This window comes from Miniopterus schreibersii, assembly GCF_964146895.1.
Source record: "Miniopterus schreibersii genome assembly, chromosome: 6".
In the NCBI taxonomy this organism is placed as follows: Eukaryota; Metazoa; Chordata; class Mammalia; order Chiroptera; family Miniopteridae; genus Miniopterus; species Miniopterus schreibersii.
The window spans coordinates 5,879,930-5,896,504 of record NC_138107.1 but is presented as its reverse complement, the minus strand read 5'-3'; the positions used below and the strand labels follow the sequence as shown (position 1 = coordinate 5,896,504).

General features: G+C 50.1%; 1 protein-coding gene across 1 annotated transcript; it reads left to right on the top strand.

Annotated features, from left to right (window-relative positions):
* The first annotated feature begins 1,989 nt into the window (after window positions 1-1,989).
* Window positions 1,990-12,244, top strand: LOC308558348 (DLA class II histocompatibility antigen, DR-1 beta chain-like). The gene is made up of 6 exons (XM_081139946.1): window positions 1,990-2,158; window positions 7,694-7,960; window positions 9,975-10,256; window positions 10,908-11,018; window positions 11,473-11,496; window positions 11,772-12,244. Exons 1-6 carry the CDS (start codon window positions 2,059-2,061, stop codon window positions 11,783-11,785), a joined length of 798 nt encoding a protein of 265 aa, XP_080996072.1. The 5' UTR covers window positions 1,990-2,058; the 3' UTR covers window positions 11,786-12,244.
* Window positions 12,245-16,575: the final 4,331 nt, after the last annotated feature.

The window sequence follows — 16,575 nt, the reverse complement described above, 5'->3', positions numbered from 1 at the left end:
GACAACTGCCTGTAGTACTAAACTATCACTGGGGTCTAGGGACATAGTTTCTTCACGAATCCAGGGACGAGGGATTTCCTCCCAGCCTTTCCGAGAAGCTTCGAATTTGCCACATTAATAGCAATCTATTCTTCCAAAGTAAGTGAGATCAAATTTCTGTTCTATTTTTAGATGCTCAGATTTGCACTTCCGAAGCTGAAGAGCCTGAAATGCTGAATGTGAAGTAGATTGGGTGAGGAATTTGGGGCCACTGTTACCTGTAAGAAGGAGGAGGCTTGTGTGGGAGCTCTGGGTGTCATTGCATAAGATAAACACAAACTTTGTCGGTTCCTGAGAAGGGTGAAAATGATGACGTGGGAACCTTTGCAAGGAGCTGGAGCTGCGCTGGAGCTGCCTCAGCTCGCAGAGGTCACCGTCGCTCGGTGGCAGGCGTTGTCTGAGGGCCGTGCGGCCCTGTGGTCGCCGCGGTGCCAACGCTTCTGCCAGGACACTGCTCTCCAGCAGCTGAGCGCGAGGCGCCTGATGCAATGACTGACCCACGACCGCTTGGCTCGATTCGGAGGGCACCCTTTACTGGCCTCGTGTCCTTGCAAAGGTCGTTTAACCTCCACCATTTATTCTCTCCAGCTGCAGGGGTGAAAAGGGTACTTATCTCGCCAGGACGACGTGAGAATTAAATAAACATATGATGCAAAGAAAGCCCTTGCACAATCCTGGGCGCAAGAGTAAAATGCTCAAAAATTCCTCCATACACTTGACTCACTTTTTGCATTGAGGGGTAACTGACGTGTGGCCTTCTATTGGTTTCCCGTGTACAGCATGACGATTTGAGATGTGTACGTATCGGGAATGATCGGCACGCGAGTCTGGTTAACATCTACTCTGCACGGCTGCAATTTCCCCTGTGCTGAGAGCCTGTGAGAGCTGTTCCCTGGCTGTCTGCTGCACCCTCCTGACTTCTTTCTTTCTCAGCTGGATGTTGTGCGTTTCCATCCTCTATTCCCATTTCACCCACGAGACTGTAGTCATTTCGCTGCCGCTGGCGCGTGTCCCGGCCCTAGAGGTGCGCGGGCGCGGGAAGGGCTGCGCGTGGGAACGGCGGGGCCGCGCAGCGGTGAGGGATCCGGGCGGAGAGCTGCCTGAGGCCCAGCAGGCCCGGGCTGGGCGCCAGGTCACAGCTCCGTGCGCTGGTTACATAAAGCAGAGTCAGATGTTCTAAGCTATGTGCTAACATCAGAGGAGGTCCCTCCCAGTGTTTCCTAGTGTCCCATTGCCTGAGCGCTCTAATAATCTCATCATCAAAGTCTTCCTATACCTTTTCTTAGAATAAAGTCGGAGAATTTGACTAAATGCGAGGACATGTCCCCAGGAAAATGAGAGAAGCATAATGGGGACCGGGTGTAAAGAGGTGGATTTTTTCACGTGAACTCTTAGTGTTCTAGAGCAGAGCTGTGTCACAGGCTGACTTTGAGCCTCTCTCAGCCTCTCAGCCCCCGCACACCTTGCTGTGGGCCGTCGGCTTCCTGCATTGTGAGGTTAAGTGCCATCCAAAGGGGCTTTCCCTCCATTCCCCACACAGCGCCTCCTCTCGGCCCCTTTCTCCAAGGGCATCCTGCAGGTGCCGCTAAGCTCGGTGACAGCACCAGGAGACAAACCTGAAAAGCCTTTCACTCAGCTTAAATTATTAAGCAACTTTCAATCTCCTTCAGGCAGAGACCTTCCTCCCTGTAAAGAGGGACTGGCTGCGCTCTCCAACCAACAGCTGTGAGCCTGTCCCGGCATCAGTTACTGGGGAAGCTGCTCCTCCAGGTGTGCGCAGAATCTAAATTTTTAATGCAGGAAATTTTACCTTTCAGAAGAGGAACTTCATAGCGAGTCTCAGACCAGCAACTGATGATGCTCTGCGAATACAAGGCTGATTGGTTCTCAACACTGAGATTACCCAGGAGCAAAGAAACCAGTTCCTTAGCTGCTATTTTTGGGGATGGGGTAAAGGGGAATCCTGGTCCTGACTCAGTGAGACTTGCCTGCTCCCTGCACCGTCCTCTGTCCTCCAGCATGGTATGTCTGTGGTTTCCCGGAGGCTCCTGGATGGCAGCTCTGACGGTGACACTGAAGGCACTGAGCCCTTTCCTGACTTGGGCCAGGGACACACCACGTAAGTGCTCCTTGGGGGGTGAGCCGTTGCCGGGTGGGGAAGAAAAAAAATTGTCTTTGTCACTGTATCCAGGGCATGTCCATTAGAAAACTGTGACATTTTCTTCAGTGGCCACCTACCTTTATCACATGGACCCCCAACTCTTTCCACAGGAAAAGGAGCCTGGGTGGTCGCCACTAAGAGGGCTGTGAAGGGGCTCCCTGGGTATAGGCCTTTTCCTCTCAGCTCTCCTCCAGTAAACCCTCTCCAGCCCTGTGTCCCACTCTCTCAGGGCCTTGCGAGGATTTAGAAATAATGATTTCAGACTGCTTCCCATCCAGTGGTTCCCTTTATTTTATTGAGTTATCCCAAGAAAAGGAAAGTTTTTCTGAAATTTTATGGGGAATCAAAAGGAATTCCAAGGGTCTCTTTTTGAAGATCCTGTGTTGTGTCCTCAACAGAATCTGTGAGGTTGGTGCCTCTCCCTATGTGAGAATGTATGAAGGGGCCTCCCCCACTATCTCCTTTCCTTCCCCCTGAACCCCAATGTTGGGAAGGCCTGTGTCCCTGTAATGAAGGTTCTCCAAGAGAAGTGGGCTAGTGCTCTCTCTTCCCCCTGTGGAAAGCCCCCTGGAGCTGAAGCAGAGGTTCTTAGTACTCGGAATGACCCTGCAGATCAGGAACATCTGTGGGGTTCTTTGCTGCCTTAAGGAACTGAAGGCATCTTCCGAACACCTGGCCAGATTAGTGTTCGCCGTGGATCTCTTTCATTCTAACGGTTCCTCGTACATCTCCTCCTCTTTGACCTGAGCCCACAAGTAGGGATTCAACTAGTAGAGATAAATTGTATGAAATTTTGTGTTTTTAAGTTAAAAAGACAAATACTAGCAATTTCATAGGTTCAGGTTATACGCCTCGAGCAGGAGTCTAGAGTGTGAAGGTTGCTTCCGTCCCACGGGGCTGAAAGTCATAATCAAGTCAAGGGAACTCATGGGCCTCCGGGAGTCTTGGCCCCAATGTCCCAGGTCCATTCAACCTGCCCTCGGTTTCCCTTCATTGGACAAGTTTGGCGACCTCTGCTCCCAGGTCTCCCTATTCCTTCCCCAGCTGTGTCCTCACCATTCCTGAGACCCCAAAGCTCACACAGGCCTCAGCACTGGAACAGGTCCATAGTCAGGATAAAATGCCAGATATTTTCCTTCTTTCTGAAAACCACCTTTTCCTTACCTGGGATGTTTCTTCCAAATAGTAGGAGGAGAGAGAAAGAGTCTGAATTTCTCACAGGAAGCAGAGGGGACAGAATGTGTCATCTGAATAGAAGGCTACAGGAGCTTGAGCCCCTGCTCCTTAACAGGGTCCCCACAGTGGTCAAGTCCCAGAACCTGGGTTCATTCATTGGACCACAGATATTTATCTGAGCAACAGTGATATACTGGGCTCTGTTCTAGGCTCAGAGAATCCTACCTGAATATGACAGAAAGTCCCCTTTTACCATGGAGCTTAGCTAACCTCGGGAGAAAGACAATAACCCAGTAATATTTAAGAAAGAAAAAACTGTCAGAGAGCAATAACTGCTCTGAAAACCACACAGCAGGGTTACAGGGCAGAGAGGCTTGGATTCGCCTGACGTCAGTCCACGGGGTTAGGGAGCTGTCCCTGAGAAAGTGACGTTCAGAGGCATTTGAGACCTGAGTGATGAGAGAGGCCACCATGTGAAGATCTGAGTGACAAGTGTTCCAGGGGGGGAACAGGGAAAGGCCGAAGTGGGGGACCGTGTTTGCCGTGTCTAAGCGACAGGAGGAAGGCCAGAGCGGCTGAGGCACAGCGAGCAAGCTGGGGAGCAACACTGACACAGGAGGAGGTTGGGAAGACGGGAGACAAATCATACCGGGCCCTGGTGGCCATGGTGAGAAATCTGAATTTTATCTGAAGAGAGCTGAGAACTACTGGAGGGTTACAAGGAGAGGAGAGTCCATTTATATTTGCTTAAAAAGTAAGAATTCTAGCCACCATGTGGAGATTGGGTTGGGGGTTCACAAGTGAGTGCGGAGGAGTCTCCTGGGCAGACGTGCCCGGGCCCGTTAGTGCGCTGCGGCCAAGGCGGTGGTGAAGCTAAAGAGCAGATCTGGGCGGATCGCTCGATGCCGTGTTGAGGGATCTGATGGGTCGGGGAACACAGTCAAGCTCATCCCTAAGGATTTTGTCTGAACAATCAGGAAACTTGGAGGAGCCATTTATTGAGAGAGGGAAGACTGTGGGAGAGAATTGTTCAAGTGGGTGGTTAGGAATACATATTTTGTTTAAGTTGGAAATGATTTTCTGACATTTATGTGGAGCTGTCAAGAGGTCGGTTGAATACGGGAGCCTGGAGTTCAGGGCCAGCCAGGACTGGAGGTGTCTGTGTTGGTGTCAGTGACACATGTGCTGTGTTATATTCCAGGGAGGTGGAGGGGGCCACACAGTGAGAGTGTGTAGCAGACAAGACACAACAGGCGCCGAGCCCAGAGGACCAAGGGCCAATGAGTCAGCAAAGGGGACTGGGAAGGGTGCCAGGGTGGTGAGGAGAACCTGGGGAAGGTGATGCAGGGCAGTGAAGGGAGGCAGATTTTTCCAGAAGGAGGGGGAGGCTGGGCGTGGTGAGAACAGGCAGAGAAGCGAGCACTGGGCTTAGTGGACGTTAGCAGTGGGTGGAGTGCACGGGATGGAACCCGGACTGGACCGTTTGAGGAGAGACTGGGAGCTGAAGACGTGAAGGATGATTACAGGTGACGTAGCAGTGGCCTCAGGGAGAGACTGTGCTCTGGGATCGAGGAGCCCGCTGGGCCCAAAGCATGAGAATAAAAGAGTCTGAAAAGAAGCTGGGCGGGCTTGAGAAGCAGAGATGTTCAGTGACCAGCAAGGAGCCACTGGGGTGACCTTGAATGCAGAGGTGACCGGTTATGCAAGGGCCATTAATTATACAGCCAGTATTTATTAGTGACCAAGAAGAGGCCAGCTGTCACCCTGGGAGAGGGGGAGGGCGTCACCAACAGGACAGGTCTGGCCCCACCAGCATGGAGGCCGCAGCATTTTGCAGTGACTATGACCCAGGCCTAAAGCTGAGTATGTAACTCTCATAACTACCCTATCTTATCTGCAGCAATTAAAACTGTGATCATCTATGGGATCTAATTCAGAGAGTTTAAGTAACTGACCCCGTCACATAGTGAATTGTAGAACCCAGGTGACATGGTCTGGGTCTCAGCGTCTAGAACGTCCCTCTCTCCTGCGTCAGCACAGTCCTTTCACACTAGGTTCCTGTCTGTCCCGTTATTACACACAAACCAGTGTTTCTGTGCTTTTGTTAAAAATGATATTTACTGATAAAATTAACTAAAGACAATTGCGAAATGCTAATGAAGATATTATTTGCTTTAGGAAGTTAAGGAATAGCAAGATCTGTGAGCTTGCATTCATAGGGGTTATAAGAATTAAAATAGCAATGCATGTATTACTTATATGATCAGCACTAGGAAGAATCACCATTTAATTCCACACTTAATATCTTATGAGGAATCCAGTGTCATTAAATCTGTTTTAGACATAAAGGAGAAAGGCCCATGGGTGTTAATATCTGACTCCAGTGAAGAGCTAATGTTCAAAGTTAGATTTTCTAGTTCTAGAGCTCGGGCTTCAAACACCACTAGTGAACAGGGGCTTGGCTGGGTCTGGATTCCTGCTGGAATTCCTGATGTTCACGTGGGCCAGTGTGGGTCTTCGGGTTGGGGCGGGCAGATGGTAGGGCTGCTCGTTCCAACATATAGGAGAAATTTACATGTATTTTGCATTTATAATTTGAAAAGTTGCTTAGGGGCTCACACTAGGGACAGACCATCCTGGGCACAGGAGGAAGAACATGAAGTTTAAATAGTCTCCTCTGTCCCAGAGTTTGTCAGCAGGTGGGCTAGGGTTGCTGAAGGAAATACAGAGGCCCGATTAAATCTGAATTTCAGAGAAACAACAATGATTTATCTAAAATCCAAATGTAACTGAATCATGCGTTTTTATTTGCTAAATTGGGGACCTTTACCTTGGGCACATGAGCATGGACAGATGGCGCTGACCGTGCAGGCTGCAGGGAACAGCAACTCCACACGTTTGTTTCCAACCTTCTCATGTGCCCAGAAGGTCCTAGAGGGTCCGAGTGGACCTGGTCTGGCCAGAGTGCCCTCCTCTCTGCCGTCAGTTCCGAGTGAAGGTCGGGACCTGCTCATTTTGTAAACTGTCTATATGAGAGTGTCACCTCAGTTTCTCCCCTTCTGCGGGGACCTGCCTCTAGAAACGAGAGTCCACACCCGGCCCGGGCTGGTGACCCGGTGCCTGCTGCTGTTGCTGGGAGCAGGGGGCAGCTAGAAATGGATAAGTTGGGACACTGAGCAGGATTCAAATGGCAGCGGCCGTAGTTTTCTACTGCGGATGAGACGTGCACCAGTGGAGAAGTTAAGAAAGATGACGGCGTGGAGGGTAAATTAAACGGCCTGGTGATTGACTGGCAAGGGTCAGAAACAGGTACATCTTGGTCCTGAGCAAATGTATTTTGCTGGAAAATTACCCTGCGTGGGACCGGATTCCTAAGATCAACATACAGGACCAAGACTTTCAGCAGGTACGACGTTGGCAGAATGCGTGCGGGAGGTCTCCGCTGCTGCTTCATCGACAGTGTCTTTTTCACCACAGATTTTTCAGATGCTTCACAGCCGCGGGGCTCACCCTGAGAAGGAGGGTTCACGGCCCCTTCCCCGCCCCACCGCTGGAACATCTGGCAATACTGAAGCCGTGTCCGGTTGTCACACTGGGGGTTTGTTCTGACAGTTGGGGGATGAGGCCAGGGATGCGGTGCACAGCCCCGAGTACACAGCAGCCAACCCACCCGCCCCAAATGTCACCAGCGTTGAGGCCGAGGACACTGCTGTACACGGGCTGTTTCTACAACGTCCAGACTCACGCTCTGAACGCACGCTCGCCTCCCGGTTCAGTTCTTCATGGTTTACTTTATGTATTTATAGACAGTTATACAAATTAGCCACCTCTTGTTGAATCCATTTAGTCTATTGAAGTTTAAAACCTTCAGTTTTATTTTTTGTCTTATGCAATGTTTGTGACAATGTCATGACTTCGCGGTCATCTCATCTGTATGGACTTTCAACAGCTGGTCCCTTTAAGTCACAAGCATGTCTGAGTGAAGTGTCCGCCTGTCTGCGGTAATTGGCTTCCATCTGTCCATCCCCTTTTAGCCACAGGTGGGCCGGGTGTCCCGCGCCTGCTGGGCTTGGACGCGCAGAAAGGGGACGGGCCCTGTCGGGTTGCGGTTTCATCTCCGCAACACGGGCCGGGGGAGCCCAGTGGACCCGGGGGCTTAGGGTCCCAGGGCCTCCCCGCCCTCGGCCTCCCCCCAGCCCCGACGAGAGGCGACCCCTGGGCGCTGGCGGTCGGGTGCCCGTGTCCTCGTGTCCCCACCGCCTGGGGCGGCGTCGCCGTCAGAGTCTAACCAGGGTCACTGCTGCTCTGTCCCCACAGCACATTTCCTGGGGCAGCATAAGGGAGAGTGTCATTTCTCCAACGGGACGGAGCGGGTGCGGTTCCTGCAGAGACTGATCTACAACCGGGAGGAGTACGCCCGCTTCGACAGCGACCTGGGGAAGTTTGTCCCGATCAACGAGCTGGGGCGGCCGGACGCCGAGTGCTGGAACCGGCAGGAGGACCTCCTGGAGCGGCTTCAGGCCGCGGTGGACTGGTTCTGCAGAGTCACCTACCGGGTTTTCGGATTCCTGGTGCAGCGGCAAAGTGAGGAGGGGGGGGCGCGTGTCCCCGAGTGTTCCCCGAGCGTGTCCCCGAGTGTTCCCCGAGCGTGTGCCCGAGTGTTCCCCGAGTGTTCCCCGAGTGTTCCCCGAGCGCGCGCGTGTGTAGGGCTGCGAGCGAGCACACTTGTGAGGGGACCCGTGAGGCCCGCTATCGGGGACACTGGGGTTCTGCCCCGTGGGAGGGACGTGTGGGTGCCGTCTGTGTGTCTAGTGGGGGCAGGTTCGGGGAGCAGAGGTGGGGAGTGGGGGGGACGCGGAGTCGCAGCCTGTGGGCCGCCCCCTTCCTGTCCCGAGCCCCTGGAAGGGGCCTGGGCTTGGGCAGAGGGTCAGCCTGGGGGGCTGGGGCACCTCTCATCCCCCCCAGGCTCCTCTTAGGTCTAAGTTTCTTGCTTTTCAAAAAAAAAACTCCCTCCCTCCTCCTCCCTTAGTGTATCTATTTTTACGTAGCTGAAATGATTGTGAAACCACAGTTTTGAATTACAATTTTGTCACTGAGCGTACTGAGGTCCCTGCCTTTACAAAGCAAAGCATGTAAGTAATTACATGTTATCTTCTTACACTTGTGACCATTTACCTCACATTCTGAATCTCTGTCAATATTACCAAATGCTCAGTTGAAAATTCGCTAATTATTTTTAATTTCCGCTGCTTTGATTTCTAAGGTTCTTCAACAGTTTCACGCACTTGCTGGTTAATTGTCGCTCCTGCTCTAACTTGCCTGTTGTCGGTCCTCTCTGGGGTCCTGGTGTTTCCCTCAGTGACTTTATGGCTCCTCTGTGCAGCTACATGGACCCTGCTGACGGGGTTCAGCACTCTCTCCTGCTCCTGGTTCACGTTCTGATTCCAGTTTATTACTTTCAGTGTTAAGAATTTAAACATCTTTAATGTAATGAATGTGCGGCAAAGTTGTTAGCAATGATTTACCCTCAGTTGTAAGTCTACGATGTAGTGGTTTAGCAGCAACGATTTCCCAGGGTGCTCCTCTCCTCTTCCTCCCCCTCCCCCTCTGCTCCCCCTCAGTCCCCCTCCCTCTCTTCCCCCCCCCCATCCTCTCCTCCACAATTGTGTATTGAGCCTGGTCTCAGGCAGGAAGCACACGTATTACTGAGTCCCAGACCCTGCCCTGAGCTCAAATGTCAGCTTGAAGAGAGATGGTTGTGAAACGACAACAATTCCAGCACTAGATTTTTGAGGACAGGGGTTGCTCAACGAGTGTAACTAAGTACTTTTAACGAGTGACTTTCCTTGGTCCTTCCCTCTCCTGCAGGACTCGTGCTCCTCTGGGACTCGGCTCCCCGAGTTAGAGAATCCCCCGTGTCCTTCCCGCTTCCCAGGTAGAACCACTTCTGCGTTGGTCTCAGGTGCGAGAGCCGCATCCCCGATTTCACGCCCTGTGTCCCCATCTTCCCCAAGCTGTCCCCCAGTTTACCCACACTGCTTTGAATGACATTTTCTCTCCAACTGAAGGAGGATAGTAAATAGCTAACACATAGTAATGCCTAAGATCCAGCCCTGGTTTTACATGTTTTAGGTCCACCGATCCTCATGTATCCCTAACAGGCAAGTTAGTATTATTATCTGGTTTGCAGGTGAGAAAGCTGAGCAGAGAAGAATGTAAAATTCTCCCAGGTCACCCAGTAAGAGGCAGAGCCTGGATTTGAACCCAGACAGCCCCCGTTCCAGAAATCACACTTTTAACCAATACACTAACTACATGCCTTGCAAAGATCTCTAAACACTCCAATTCAACAGTGAATAACTGTTTCGAGATATGAAAAAATCCCACAAGTTTCCTCTGCATCTCAAATCAACTGGGCGCACGCTGGAGGGTTAGATTCAAGGCTCATGGCAGCAACTCCTCCTGGGCCGCAGGGCCGGCTCTGAGGGAGGCCTGCCCGAGCCTGGAGCCTGGGACTGGAGCCTGGAGGCCCAAAGGGAGCCAGCCAAGGAGCCTTCCCTGCCTTCCTCACATTGCCCCTCCCCCCTTTCTGTCCTAGCTGCGCCTACCGTGACCGTGTATCCCGCCAAGACCCGGCGCCTGCAGCACCACAACCTCCTGGTCTGCTCTGTGAACGGTTTCTATCCAGGCCACATTGACGTCCGCTGGCTGCGGGACGGCCAGGAGCAGGAGGCGGGGGTCGTGTCCACAGGCCTGATCCGGAATGGAGACTGGACCTTCCAGATCCTGGTGATGCTGGAAACAGTTCCCCAGAGCGGAGAGGTCTACACCTGCCAAGTGCAGCACCCGAGCCGGACGAGCCCTCTCACCGCGGAATGGAGTGAGATGTGCTCTGACTCGCCCGCCTCACCCGCCACAGGGGACTCTGCTTATCCCCGGGGGACAGGGCTCTCCCCTCCCCAACCACACTATCCTTTGCTGTGTCTCTCCAGCACAGGCCACCGGGGTGGGCCTGTGATCACTTCTGTGGATACCTAGAGCCTGGGAGGCCGTCATTCCTATCCCTGCTTTGACGTTCCCCACAATATCTCAGGTCATGGTCCCCTTGGCCCTGGGCACCAGTCCCCTGCGTCAGCTGGGCTGGAACTTCTGCCTGTTGCTCTGAGTTGTCCACTGTGATCTGAGAAGAGGCTCGTCCTCTACAACGTAGGGACCTTCCTGACACAGGAGAGTCCAGTGTCCGCTCTGCCATCTGTGAGCTCTGTCACCCTGCACCAGTCCTGAACCTCACTGAGCCCCAGGCTCCGCATCCATCAGATGCTGAAGCGGTGGCCTCGTGCCAGGGCTGGGAGGCTGCAGGGGCCAGTGCCTGCACCGCGTACCTACCCAGTGGGACCCAAGTCTCTTCTCCAGAAAGGGCTGACTGTGCTGGTTCCTCTGGATTCCTTCTCCCCCGCTCAAAGCTCTCAGTCCCAGTCTCAGGGAAGTTGGCTTTGGGATAAAACCCACTAAAACTAGCTGCTTCTCCCAGGGGCACAGTCTGGATCTGCACAGATCAAGATGCTGAGTGGAGTCGGGGGCTTCGTGCTAGGTCTGCTCTTCCTCGGGGCAGGGCTGTTCGTCTACTTCAGGAATCAGAAAGGTAAGGAAGCCACTGGGGTTCCCCGCAGACTTCATGGGGGGAAATTAGGACTTTGCTCAGGTTAGTCTTCTGTGTATCCATGGCCCGTATAAAGCCTTTCTCTGGACGAGCTCAAAACTCCTGGAAATCGAGAAATAAACAGTCCATGGTTACTTATGGTTGAAACATAAGGAGTTATGGCCGGTGGAGGTGGCAGAAGGGTTAACACGCCCGGAGCTTTGGGTCCAGATCCTGGGAGATGCAGGAGCAGACCCGACGGTGCATAAGATTACACCGGACGTGTGACAGAGGTCGCGGGGCCACTGCTCTCCATTCCTGCTCTCCTCTCTCCTGTGGTGTCATGTGAGGCGGGTGTGGCAATCGAGAAATCTCAGGGGGTCTGGGCGGGGTCCTTGTGTTTGGGGACAGATTTGCCTTCCTATCTTGAAGTGTTTACCTTCCTTCTCTTTCCCAGGACACTCTGGACTTCAGCCAGCAGGTAATGCTCCTCAGTCCCCTTTCAGAGACACACTCGCTTTCCCCAGAGCAGGAGGTGGGGTGACGGACAGGAGACAGAAACCCTGGGAGACACTGGGTCTGACCTCTGGCCGGGCCGTTTACACCGAAGCTCCTGCTCCCCACTGAGTAACAGGCCCTGAATGAGCTTTGGGGGTGACGCAGAACTTCTTCCTGCGGAGCTGAAACAGGAGGCCCGGGAGGGGACAGCGCCGCTGGTTGGCAGGGTCTGGAAACAACACTGCCCTCTGTCCGCAGGACTCCTGAGCTGAGGTGACGATGGTGACAATTGAGGGGGAAGAGCCTTGTGTCCTGGCCTCTTCGCAGCATGAAAGGGTTTCCTGCTCGGCTCTTTAGTGCCTCCTGGCTGCCCTTTGGTCCTGCTTCAAGACCCTGCGGGAAACGTGCTCCCCGCTGGCTTCCTCAGCCCCCCGACCTGGAGCCCCCAGGATGGACGGGGAACCTCATCTCCACCCGCCCGCTCCCTTTGTACTCGGCCCTCGCTGTGCGCTGGGCCCCTAAGCTCACCTCTCCCACGTTTCTGTATAAAATTTCCCTCCATTAAATATGGAGTGAAGACCATGTGCTCCGCACGCCTCACGACAGGAAGTAGAGAGAAAAGAGAAAGGGGATCTCGTCTCAACACAACAGTAACTTTCATTTCTTTTCCTGAATGCTGGTCACGTGGGGATCTGGAAGGCTCCCTGTTCCCTTGCTGCGTTTTCATGGGGTTTCCATTCTGTAACCAGCCTGGCTTCCTGAGGCAGGAGAAAGCCTGCAAGCAACCATGCCCGGGCTCTCCTACGTCTGTTTCTCAAAGACAGACACAGGTTCCTTGCCCCATGGGGGACAGAAAGGGGACATGTCTAAGAAATGCAGCTCACCTGTAAGGATGTGATGCCTTCACAGTTTCTAGAATCATGTTCTTTTGTCTTTTTGTCTCTGATTTTTTAAAAGAAGGTACCTAAGCCCCGGTATCTCCTGAAGTCCCCTTTTATTAGACTCATGGTGGGCTTCCACACGTGAGTCTTTTCTGTCTCTCAGATAAAAACCAGCACTGTGTTGACTCTTTGCCCTGAGATGCACCCTTCCCCATAAATAGGCCTCAGAGGCCCTCAGGACAAAGCCTCAACTCTAGCGGAAAAGATGCACTTCTGAGGCCCTCCAGGTTGTGTGACAAACTCACTGTCACAGGAAAACCCTGTGTGGATCGTGTTTCAGCATAAATGAGGGACAGTGCTGGGAAACAAGGGGGAGTGTGTGAATCCACTGACGTGCAACCTAACAGCAAAATACTCCGCAATGGATGAAAGGTGAGAAGATGCTGTGAGGTAACCTCCAAAATGTGTTGGGGCCTGGAACAGGAGAGGTTGTGCACAACATTCTTTTTAATAAGAAAGAGGAGGGCAGGAATATATAGCCTAATCCATTCATTTTATCTCCCTTTTGTTTACCTGCCATCTATATTTATCTACCATCTATCTACTTCCATTTGTAAATAGAAACAATGGAAGGATATTTTTGAATGGTTGTCTGTGAAGCAAAATAAGGGAACAGGTTGAAGGAATCGTCACTTTTCTGAATATATATCTTATTTAATAGTTTTAACGAGTAGCGTTCAAATATTTTATGTAATAAAAATTTGAATCAAAAGTTTTAAAAGACAATAGAAACAAACTGACAAGAAATACATGATGGGAAACAAGCTGAAAATGTAAATGAGTCGAGGGTTTCCAGTCCAGGACAACAGTGTAGGACAACCCTGACCTCACCTCCTCCCGTGTCACATGAACTTTACACCTGCAGACAGAGCAATTCCCCTTGAAGAAGAAATGAGGGCCAAGGGACCAACACAAACAGGAGAGAAGCCACATAGGAGCAGGAAGGAGAGACAGGCACATGGCAGCCTGGGAACCCCACCCCCAGCGCACTGACCTGTAGCTGGAGGGATCACCGAAGGGCATATGTGCAGACTCACCCACTCTGGGGTAAAGTGAGAAACCAGTGGCCTAAAGGTACTGAGACTAAATGGGAAGGCAATCCATTTGCTAACCCTAGAGTGTCTGCCAAGTGGGAGGGGAACTGCTCTGGTGTCAGAGGCACCAGTCATTCATTGGCACTTGCCCTCCCTTGATCTCATGGGCAGGACACAGTTCAGGTGCTTCAGCCAGCCATCCTTGGTTGTCAGGCCCCAGGCCCACACCAGCTCTGTGGATCGTCCCCAGGACTCCCCACAGCCCACTCCCGCTCCAGCTCCAGCTCAGGGCCCCTTACCTGCAGGTTTCCCTGTGTCCCACTCCCACTCCAGCTCCAGCTGGCCTGCTAAAGACACCTTTGGAACACACGGTCTACAAAGGAAAAGCTCCTAAACAGCTCTACTCCTTCAACACTGGGAGACGTTGCTCTTTCACCTAATTCATAGAAACAAACACAGAGAGACGGCCACAATGAGGAGTCAGAGAAATGTACTCTAAATAAAGGAACAAGAAAAAGAAAAAAGAACTAAAAGAAACAAGAGAGAAGCAAATTACGAGACAAAGAGTTAAAGGTAAACACGAGTTATAAGTATGCTCAATGAACTAGGGAGAGAAATAGATGAACTCAGTCAGAACTTCAACAAATGCTTAGAGCAACCAATCAGAACTCAAAAATGCAATACATGAAAACAAAAATGCCCTAGAGGATATCAACAGCGATCATTTGATGCAGAAAAATGAGTCAGCAACCTGAAAGACAGGCCAGTGAAAGTCAGAACAGCAAAAACAAAATAATTTTATTTATTTTATTTATTTAGTTCAAATATATATATTTTTATTTCATCCAGACGGACAGAAAGATAGAAACATCAATGATGAGAAAGTCATTGATTGGCTGCCTCCTGCTTGCCCCCCACTGGGGATCAAGCCTGCAACCCGGGCATGTGTCCCGACTGGGAATCAAACCAGGATCTCCTGGATCCTAGGTCGATGCTCCAATGCTGTGCCATGCCTGGCCGGTCAAAAATTTTTTTTAAATGAAGATAGTTTAAGGGACCTCGGGGGCAACATCAGGTATACCAACATTTCAATCATAGGGGTCCCAGAAGGAGGAGGAGAGAGAGAAAGGAATATAAAACCTAACCAAAGAAATAACAGCTGAACACTTCCCCCAAGCTGCTGAAGAAAACAGACATCCAAATCCAGGAAGCACAGAGAGTTCCCAACAAGATGAGCCCAAAGAGCCCCACACCAAGACACATCATATTTAAAATGCCAAAAGTTAAAGAGTCATAATGACAGCAGGAGAAAAAGCATTTAGTTATGTACAAGGGATCCTTCATAAGGCCATCAGCTGATTTTTTCACTAGATACTTTTCAGGTCAGAAGGGAATGGCACCAAATAGTCAAAGTGATGAATATCTACAACCAAGATTACTCAGAAAAGTTAGCATTCAGAATTAAAGGTGAGATAACGAGTTTCCCAGACAAGCAAAAGCTAAAAGATTTCATCACCATTAAACAAGCTTTAAAGGAAATGTTAAAGGAACTCCTTTTAATGGAAAAGACCAAAACTAAAACTAAGAAAATATTGGAAAGAGAAAATTTTCACTGATAAAAGCAAACATTTGTAAATATAGTGGATCAACCCATTATAAAGCTAGTAGGAAGATTAAAACACAAGAGTAGTAAAAGCGTGTGTAACTACAGTAATAAATTAATGGACACACGCAAAAGAAGTCAAATAGGATGTCAAAAACACAGATGTGGGGGTGAGTAAAAAATGTAGTAGCTTTAGAAAGCATTTGAACTGAAACAACAATCCACTTAAAATGCACTGCGATAAACATAGCTTGTTATATATGAATATTATGGCAACCAAAAACCAAAAACTTATTATAGATCCAGTTAAAAATAAAGAAAAAGAACCCAAACAAAACACTAACAAAGTCATCAAGTACCAGGAAAGAGAGCAAAAGAAGAAGAAAGTAACAGAAAAGAACTACAAAAGCAACCAGAAAACAATTAATAAAATGGCAATAAGTACATACCTATCAATAATTACTTTAAATGTAAATGGTCTAAATATTCCAATCAAAAGACAGAGTGATTGGCTGGATTTAAAAACAAGACCTGTGAGTATGCTGCCTATAGGAGACCCACTTCAGTTCGAAAGACACATACAGACAAAAAGTAAAGGGACGGAAACAGGCATTTCATGCGAATGAAAATGTAAAGAAAGCTGCAGTAGCAATAGTTATATCAGACAAAACAGACTGTAAAACAAAGACTATAACAAGGGACAAAGAAGGGCATTACATAATGATAAATGGGTCAATCTAACCAAAGACTATAACACTTGTAAACGTCCATGCACCAAACATTAAGAGCACCTCAACATTTAAAGCAAATATTTAGTAGACCTAAAGGAAGAGTTGACTGTAACACAATAATAGTAGGGAACTTTAACACTCCACTTACATCAATGGACAAATTATTCGGACAGAAAATCAACAGGAAAACGATGGTCTTAAATGACAAACTAGAATAGACACACTTAACAGATACTTACAGAACATTCCACCCAGAATCAGCAGAATGGCATGTGTGGGTGGTCAAAATGGGCGAAGGTGATTAAGAGGCACAATCCAACTGAACTTCTTGTGGTGATCATGTCACAGTGTATACAAATATCAAATCATTATGTTGTGTGCCTGAAAGGAATACAATGCTACATGTCAATTATACCTCAAAAATGCTGTTTTCATTTATTTATAAATTTATGAATTTCTATTTCTAATTTATTTATACACACTTGGCAGGAAACGTTCGGCTGTGGCGCTCTCCAGCCTCCCCGTCCCCAGATCCGCATTCGCTTGGGGGCAGTGAGAGGAGCGAGGTCAGGGCTGCTGAACAGACGCCTTCTCAGCAAACACCCATTTCGAGGCCGAGCCCCGTTTGCGCCTTCAGTACTCCCCTCGCCTCGGCTGTACCTCTAGGAGCTACTGGAGGTTTGACCTTGATCCTGTCAACGTCGGAGAGTTTCCTTCCACCTCTTGCTTTTTAATAACTTTGACATTTTCCTG